The sequence below is a fragment of the Colletotrichum abscissum genome (genome assembly GCF_030869225.1).
Source record: "Colletotrichum abscissum strain IMI 504890 chromosome Unknown Scaffold_87.1, whole genome shotgun sequence".
In the NCBI taxonomy this organism is placed as follows: domain Eukaryota; kingdom Fungi; phylum Ascomycota; class Sordariomycetes; order Glomerellales; family Glomerellaceae; genus Colletotrichum; species Colletotrichum abscissum.
In genome coordinates, this window is record NW_026850533.1 from 67,848 (window position 1) to 76,951 (window position 9,104).

The 9,104-nt window shown below is 38.9% G+C and overlaps 4 protein-coding genes across 4 annotated transcripts; 1 reads left to right on the forward strand and 3 right to left on the reverse strand.

Moving 5' to 3' along the window:
* Positions 1–352: 352 nt before the first annotated feature.
* Positions 353–1,189, reverse strand: CABS01_16244 (uncharacterized protein; the record flags this gene model as incomplete). Its single annotated transcript, XM_060549575.1, has 3 exons — positions 353–692; positions 843–979; positions 1,049–1,189. The coding sequence occupies 3 exons, from the start codon at positions 1,187–1,189 to the stop codon at positions 353–355; spliced, it is 618 nt and encodes a 205-aa protein (XP_060390058.1).
* Positions 1,190–1,734: 545 nt separating this feature from the next.
* On the reverse strand, positions 1,735–3,181 carry CABS01_16245 (C4-dicarboxylate transporter/malic acid transporter; the record flags this gene model as incomplete). Its single annotated transcript, XM_060549576.1, has 3 exons — positions 1,735–2,824; positions 2,922–3,099; positions 3,157–3,181. 3 exons carry the CDS (start codon positions 3,179–3,181, stop codon positions 1,735–1,737), a joined length of 1,293 nt encoding a protein of 430 aa, XP_060390059.1.
* A 1,022-nt stretch (positions 3,182–4,203) lies between these two features.
* CABS01_16246 (uncharacterized protein) lies at positions 4,204–4,446 on the reverse strand (the record flags this gene model as incomplete). Its single annotated transcript, XM_060549577.1, has 1 exon — positions 4,204–4,446. One exon carries the CDS (start codon positions 4,444–4,446, stop codon positions 4,204–4,206), a length of 243 nt encoding a protein of 80 aa, XP_060390060.1.
* A 4,169-nt stretch (positions 4,447–8,615) lies between these two features.
* On the forward strand, positions 8,616–8,928 carry CABS01_16247 (uncharacterized protein; the record flags this gene model as incomplete). The annotated part of the gene is made up of 2 exons (XM_060549578.1): positions 8,616–8,732; positions 8,803–8,928. The coding sequence occupies 2 exons, from the start codon at positions 8,616–8,618 to the stop codon at positions 8,926–8,928; spliced, it is 243 nt and encodes an 80-aa protein (XP_060390061.1).
* Positions 8,929–9,104: the final 176 nt, after the last annotated feature.

Below are 9,104 nucleotides of genomic sequence, written 5' to 3' on the forward strand. Positions count from 1 at the left end.
CATTCTGGGTACAAGAACGATAAAGCCATGATAGCTGTTCTATCCCGATGGCGTTTTGGTGATGACTAGGCATAACCAGCATGGACTTATTCGCTCTTCAACCTGAGAAAGGACACAGACTTACAAGCCCCCATTCAGACCGTGCGTCGCCATATCTCCAGCCTTCGACCCCCTTCCAGTGCTCATCTCCTATCTTAGACTCGTATCGATGACGGTCACCTGTGATGTTAGATGCATCCTCTAATGGAACAATGGTTCGTACATATGTGTGAGTAGTATGAAAGAGGCGAGCAGTGCATGTACTAACAGAAAAGCTATCCCACGAGGACTGTTTAGGTCCAATGACAATCCCTTACTGAAGAGCCTTTTTCTTGAGCTGCATGAGGTACGCCGAGGTGCGAGCAACCCTTTCCGTCTCGAAAGTGAATTCTTTTCTGTAGCGAGCTTTCTTGCGCTCGATGTCACGATCTCGGCGGAGGACGTTGTCGAACTGGTGGGCTTCCAGCCAAAGGGGCAGGAAAAAGGACATGGAATCAATGAGGGGATCAGCCTGGCCGACGACGAACTTGACGATTCTGATCTCCTCGTCATCCTCACTGACCGCTGCATTGTTGCAGAAGATATGCTTGGAGCGGTCAGCAACGTAACCTTCGTTACGGGCCAGATAGTTGTCCACGGCCTTGTATCGATAACTAGGATTGAAGAAGCCTGTCATCTAAAGGAAGATGCAAAGCTCGTTACCGGTCATGGGAAGAGCCTGCGGATGATTCCCGACGACCAGGCGGATAGCGAAGGCAATACTCTGCTTGGGATCGTTGACTGCGGAGTTAATGACCTCTTACTTGGAGCCGTCGGGATTCTGACGAGAGTAGCACACGACGGAGGCGCCGAAGTGATCAGGGAGAGGGCCTGGGAATTTCAAAGGCAGGTGGCCATGGCCATCCTCAGACTGCAGGTCGCCGATGATTTCCTCATCTTCCTATCTACTGATTAGTCCGTCTGTGTGTTTCTTATTACAAGCCAATTGATTGCTTATCTCGTCCGGGACGCAGGGCGCCCAGTCCCCGTGCCAGATGAAGCACTTCTCAACTTCCCACTTGACCTTGGCTTTGGCGCAGTTGGTAATCACGTATGCAAAGTCGGAGGTGGGTGTGGTTGGGGGAGGGTAGAGAGAGCCTGGGGTGGCCATTGTTCCTCTGTGCGATGATGCCGTGTTGAATGATGAGAAAGTATGAATGTTGTCTTGGGTTGGCGATGGAAGGAGCGTTCCCCAATTTCAGAAATTTTAGAAGGCGTGAGTATTTGTGAAAAGGTGTTTCAAAGCGGCGTGTGTATTCATTAGGGATTAATATGCCTCACCACATCATCTCATCGGTGTGTCTATTCACCTACGTATACGTGCGCGATGTGTGAGTAGCATTGTCTTCAAGCTGGGCTACCGGTTTCTTTGACCTGCGTCCACACAAGTTTCATCGTCTGGCTTGAAAGGCCATGAGCATACTTATGAAACACCAGCAGCAAACAGCTGGATAAACATGTATTTTAACCAATGGTCTCAAGCCAATATCTAAGGGTACAGGAAGGCCTGGCTAGGGGTATGGAGTCTAAAGAAGGTAAGAGTAGGTCATTAGCAGGACGAGTAGGCTCTAAAGTTGCCACACCGTCTTCATTAGGATTAAATGTGAACCTGAAAGTAGAGTCCACGGATAAGGGACACTTTGTGAAGCCCGTCGCTTAGTCGCTGTCCTCGTCCCGGCCAGGCCATACGAGTTTTCTCCTGATGACGGCACGGGCACAGCAAAAGCCAACAAACAGCCAAACGGCGACCAGTGCAATGGTGAACACCGTGGCTAACCACAGCAAGCCCTCATTGCCGAAAGCCTCGCCTATGCGGATAGTGGCAATGGTGAAGCCGACGTTGGGGAATACGAAACTCCACCAGCTGAGGTGAAAGGAGTGATCAGGCATCCCAAACATCGTAGAGAGACAGGCGGATGAGAAGAACCAGAACGACAGGCCCCACAGAAAGACGGCGGTGAAGAGAGCGACGGCCCTTACGGCGAAAGCGACGGTGCCTGGATTTTCCATGCCGTACAGATAAGCCGCATCGCGGAGGGAATCGGAGATGATGGATCCCTCGGAAGCGATGAGCCGGGGCACGTTGGCACCCATGGCTACCAAGGCTGCGGCGGTGAAACTCGGCGGTCCGACTGCGATGAACATTCCGGGGCGTTGGACGGGGAGGCCAATGGTCATGAGTCTGGACAGATACGTCGCGTACATGAAAGCTGAGACGAGGAAACCCAGCCCCTGAGCCGCGAGACCTGCGCCTAGCATAGCAGCGGCTTGATTTGGCGGCTGCGAGGAGGCCATGAAGCCAGCTAGCGTACCTGATAGCATGACGGGAAAGATGGGCAGAATCCAGGCCGGAGTCATGCTATCTAGTGACAGTCTTCTGCGGCCGGTGAAGAGGAGGTGGTACATGCCGACGGAGGCAAAGAAGGTGACCACGAGGTAGATCCAGAAACACACTCTCAAGGTGACGATGAGCCATGGACCACATTTCGGAACAGCGTAGTGTTGAATGTTGGAAAGGGCGGCAGCGATAGAGAGGAAGAAGGTCGGGATAAAGAGGGATTCTGAAGGGTGCGTGATGGCTTTTGCTGGCGTCTTTCGGAAGAAGGAGAAGCGGAGGCAAAGGGCCAACGTAATGAGGAAGATGAGAACAATGTCGAGAAGGAAGACGATGAGACCTATCGTGTCTAGCCCGCGGAATCGATGGGGAGTCTCGGCGATGAGCAGGGCGATGCCGCCTGTTGACATGCTGTGTGGGAGGTGTCAGTGAGATACAGGGGGTGAGGGGGCTAGGCCGGTAAGCCTGCATGGGAAGCCGTCGGCTCGGGACGCGGCATGAGACATACGTTAGGGTGTACCATGCAAAAGTGAAATGATGTATGCGTTCGCGCAGAGAGACCTTTTCCAGAAGGGTGTTGGTTCTGCTCTTTGTGCGGGAGAGGGTGGCCATGAGAGCATTCTGAGGCGGCTCGTCTGAGATTTGGCCCTCGTCCCTGGTTCGGGTCGAGGCCTTGGAGACGACATCTGCGATATCATGTGAGTACGCGAGACTGAGTATGAGAGTAAAAAGATCGGACTAACTTGTAGGTTCGTCAGCGGCAGCCATTATGATGAATTCGACATGAGTAAAGTGAATGTTTTGAGGTTCTCTTGATGAGATTGATGAGTTGTGAGAAGCGACTGATTGTTTCTTTGGTGCAACCTTTGGACGCGATTCCTTGCTCGAGGTTCCTGGCGCTCAGATGATCGACGTCACTGTACTTTGGCAACCTACGGGGATGGCCCTACATTAAATTTAGAGTCTGCAGCAGATGAGTCAGCCAACCTTTGCTGTGGTTCTCCCCTGCGGGTCACGCCAACGAGTCGGTACTGGAGTGATGAGAAAAGGGGGCGGTCGTACGATTTGAGTATTTTTGAGGGCTTTCGTTCCTGGGATTCAAACCGGCTGGTCACTGCTCGGTAGGAATAACGAGCCATACGGAAGGCAAGAGAGGATGAACAGCGGTCTGGGAAATTCTTGATCGGCAGGGCCGAATTGAGGCCGGGCATCGGTTCGATACGGAGGCGGCGAGCTAGGAAGGTACTGCCGGCGTGGCGCCGTGCCATCGGGTCTTGGGGTCTTGGGGGGTCTTGTGCGGATAGGTGCAAGGGTGCCTTCCAACGATTTCTGAGGGAATGGACCGATATCGTCGTGTATTTTAGCTCTGAAATATGAAGAGGCCGAGAGGGGATGGTCTCATCTCCTCTTTGGTACCAGTAGAGACGTTGCCTTTTTCTGAGTCTCCCATGGCGAATGGCCGTCCATAGATATGAAGTAAGTATGGTCGGTAATAGGCTGTCCGGCTTTGAAGACAACGTGAGTTGGGATGTTCCTCGCATGAACAGCCTCAACCTTGAGCGTGGGCAGAGACGAAATTGTCATGCAGGGGCATAGTGGCCATCAAATGCTTAAAATCTGGAGCATTCGGCATTTGTCGTGACTTGATCAACAAGGGACGATAATCGACCGGACACATTGTGGCTGCTCAGCTCCTACTACGTAGACCCTGAAGGCTGAGGGAGCGGCAGCAAGATCTTGACGCGCATGCTGGAAGTCTTGTCCCACGGAAATTGCCGTTTGGATAGGGCTCAGGAATGGATGTGTCCAGGCCCTGAATTGATGGTTTGCTGGACGCAGGCAGACGAGACACAACGTGGCCGCGAATTCATGTGATAGAATTTAGACCCAAGGATGGAATCAATCACTGTGAGAGTGAAACACGGCTGCTTCTGGTACCTCAAGAGTAGTGAGAGTGAGCTCGTAGTGTTGGGGTGGATGATTACGTCTTCCGAGTGCCGCCTTCGGCGAGCTGGAAGAGAAAAGAAGCGCATTGACCTGGCCAATGTCTATAATGCTCACAGCAGTAGCAGCAAGAGCCAGGAGGTGAACACAGGTAAACTGACCTATGGGGGGGGGGGGGGTTAGCTAACTACCCCACATATTTTTAACTTTTTATCTATATACTATAGGTTAGGTTACGGGCTATATACTAAAATAGAATTTTTTTAACTTCTCCTTTTATATACCTCGGATAGAAATTATAGTTATACTAAAATAATTCTAAATCGGTTTAGGACCGATTTAGAACCTATTTAAAATAGCTTTAATAAATTCGCTAAATAATGCGGGTATTTTCCCCGAACTTAAATTACTAATACTACTTTTTAATTTTTATTATTTTAATTAATAAGTATAAAATAATCTTAATATATTCTAAGAATTTTATAAAAGTAGTAATCTATTTAAATAAGAAGAGGTAAGACTTTTTTTAAACTATTTTTAAACCTATTTTAAATAGGTTTAGAACCCTTTTAATAAAACTTTTAAAATATTACTTATTTTAATTTTTACTAAAGCTATTATAAGCGGGTACTAAAACTAACAAAATAATCGCCGAACTATAATATAAAAGATTATATACTATAATTAATTAATATAGTATTTAGAGATAAATAAAAAAGGTATTATATACTATATCGATATACGTAGTTTATATTTAAAGGATATTAAAGCGTTATAAGGAACGGTATATAATACTTTTTAAAATTATTCTAAACTATTTCTAAACTAATTCCGAACTTAATAGCTTTAATATAATAATGCTCGTTTAGTACTTCTAAAGACTACTATATCCGCCTTTTTATAAAATTAAGTTTATAAACGCTTTACGTATTATTATATTAGTAATAAAGCGTATTTATATTTTAACTAAACTTTACTTTATTAGAACTATACTCGAGTTATAAAAGATATAACTAAGGATATTACCTCTATACATAAACGTATCTATAGGATATTACTAAAAAAAAGAGTAATTATATAAGTTTTTTAAATCGATTCCGAACTAGTTTAAAAGCGGTCCTTATTAATTATTTTTATAAATAGGTAAAAGTATAGCTTAAATAATTTAAAATAAGTACTTCTTATCCCCTATTTTATAAAGATTATAATATAAAGGTTATTAATAACTAATATAGTATATATATTATCTTAAACCGATTCGTAACCTATTTAGAACTAATTCCGAATCTCTTTAGTATATTCTTAGTATTTAATTACTTATTATATAATATATTTATAAGAATCTATATAGTAATAGCGAAAACTATTATATTAGATTTCCTCTAATTAAATACTAAGCCTATTTATTTTTAATACGCTCTATATTATAAAGAGAAGAGGTTAATATAATAAGAGGAGATAAGTATTACTTTTTTATAAGTAATAGGCGGAAATTACGATATTATAATAAGCTAGTTCTAAATTTATTCTAAATATATTCCGAAGTAATTCTAATATAATTTAGATATAAATTATATTATCCTAGAAAAAATTCTCTAAATATTATATTTAGTAAAATAGAACTATTAGGTACTAGTTAATATTATTATAAGATTAATAATTATTTTAATTTTTTATAGTACTTATAAATACCCCCCTCTACCGCCTACTTAAATACTTAAGAGTATTTATTTAGAACTTCGGAATATTATAAAAAAGATTAGTTAACTAAGAAGCGGATTAAGTAAAGAAAACGTTCCGAATATATTTAGAATTAGTTCCTAACTACTTTTAGATATATTCTTATAATTAAAGGAGCTTACTAAGCTCTATAATAAATTCTATAATTAGATTATTATAGAGATTTACGGTGCCCTTAGTAATACCGATTAGCTTATAGATATTATACGAATATAAAAAGCTCTTTATTTTCTAACTAGGTTATTTTACTTAGCTATATAGAACGAGTATTAATATATATAAGCCCGTTATTATATTAACGTAAGTATTTTATAAAGCGTTAAGAACTATTTCCGAATCGACTCCGAACTTATTCTAACTTCTTTTTAATATATTTAATATTTTAATAATAATAAGCATAATTATATTTATATTACTTTTTATTTAGAGTAAGTTAAATTTTAAAAAAAGAATGCCTTTTTGACTTTTTAATTAGATACGAATTATAAGCATATTAAGGGCTATAATAAAGTTAAGGTTATTTGGGGCTAGTATAATAAAGTTTCCTAAAAAGGTTCTAAAGCGATTCTAAATCTATTCTAAAATATTTCTAAACTATTTACTAACTTTTTAAATAGTTATTTTACTCCTCTAAGTTTTTATAAATATAGAGAGTACTAAAATATACTAAAAGATATATTAACTTATTTTTTAAATTCTTAAAGAGCGTTTTAGGTATATTATTTAGTAAAAATATCTTTTTAAATATAACTAGGGGTTATTAAGTATTACTATTAACTAAGATTATAAAAACTTAATAAATAAGTTTATAAAATCCTTTTATATAAAGTTTAGAATCGGTTTAGAACTAATTTAGAAAGGGTTTAGTTAATATTTATTACTTAATTACGATTTATAATATTACCCTTAAGAATAGTAAGTTAAAAAATATATTCGATTTTACTTAGTCTATTTTTATTATAGTATTAAGAAACACGTTTTAAAAGATCGCTCCCTAGACTTAAAATAGAATTAAATAAGGAGTATTTTATTTTATTAATTAAAAGAGGACTATTTTTTATTATATAATTAATTACGAGGTAAAGTAATTTAGAACTTATTTAAAAGAGGTTTATAACTAATTCGGAATTAATACTAAGTAATCTATCGATCTTACCTTAGGCTTAATATAAATCCCGGAGGAATATTATAACTAGACTTAACTAGACCTATTTATAAATACTTTTTAAAAATTAGGATAAGTTTTATATTTATATTAATATTATAAAAGCCCTTTATTAAGCTTTATATATATAGAGTAATTATTTCGTCCTATTATTAGTTTATATTTAGAAATAGGTCGGAATCTTTTTAAAACTAATTTAGAATTAATTATTATATTTAGATCTAAGGAATATAATAGATACCTTTTTAAATAAAATACCCTTTTTTTAGAATTAGGTATTTACTTTACTTAGTAAGATATATTTATTATTAAAAAATATCGTACTTTAGTTAGTTATTTAAGTATAAACCCCTTAGAACTATTTATAACTAAATTTAAAACTAATTTTAAACTAGTTTAGGAGCAAAACGTTAACGTCGTTTAGAATAATAAGAACTAGTTCTATATAAATAAGATATAGGGGCTTATTAGTAATTTATTAAATTATTACCTCGTAATTTTTTAAGCTTAGTACTTTTTAATATAAGTTTATATAGCTAGTTAAAGTTTTAGAATTAGTTATAATTATAATAAAAAGTATAAAATTTATCCCTAAGCCCTTTAGAACTCCTTTTAAATAGATTACGAGGTCTTTTTTAAATAACTTTTTTTAATATTATTCGTTAAGATTTACGTCGTATATTTATAATAAATTTATAAAGCGAGGTTATTTAAAATTAAAATAAGGATATTACTAAGCGTTATACTTTATTAAATATTTAAAAAAGGGAGCTACGTTTAGAAATAAGCCGATTAGAGCTTAAGGAAAAGAGATTACGGTTATAAAAACTATAATAAAGACTTTAAAAATAGTTTAAAATCGATTCCGAATTACTTTAGACCCTATTCCTCCTTATTTTATAATAATTCTTAATAATAATATAATATAAAAACTAAAAACTAAAGTTTAAATATAATATATATATATTATATATATTATATATATTTAATAAAGTTATAGTTATTTAATAATATAATATATTTTATAATTATATATTAAACATTTCGCTTATAATACTTTTTATTAATATACTTAATAAAGATAATTAAATAATAATATAATATAATATAATTATTACTTTAGTTATGTTTTTAAGTTTTAAATAATTTAATATTATCTTAATATATATTAGATTTAGTATTTAGTATACGTATTACTTCTAAAAGCGAGAAGTCGCTGCTAGGGCCGCCGAATCCGGTGGGAAGTGCCGCTGTTCTAGGCGGCACCAGCAGTGAGAAGGAGCGGGGCGAGGGGCGGACACTGCCAGGTATTAAATACTTCGTCCCGCTCCCTCCAACGCCCGCAACCTGGTCATGGCAGTGCGCCCCTGCTTTTTGTCCAAGCGCCTTCCATCTCCTTTCCTTCTACCCTGCCCGTCGGTCATGCCACCACTTGCTTGTTCCTCCCAACTCCCTCGCTTTCTGGCTTCCGTTGAAGCAATTTTTGGCTGCTCAGGCTGTTCAGGTTCTGCTTGACGCAATGGCGCCGCCCACCATAAAGAGCGGCGTCGTGCCTGCCGTCTTTTGTCGTCTTCTCTCGACTCAGTACAGTACACGCTCACGACCCCTCTTCTGCCGCTGCGACGAGCGACCATCTCGCAGCCATGTCCCAGCCGATGCTCGCTGATTGTCGACCTCAACAAACAAAAGCAACCGTTGACTTTTTGAAGCGGTTCACCGACCAAGAAACACAACGTCGGATCGCGAACCAGCCGAAGCCGTTCTCGGCTGAGGAGCACGCCGACCTACGCAAGCAGCTCAAGAACGTCAACTTCATCAAGCCGAGATATGCAGACGAAACCA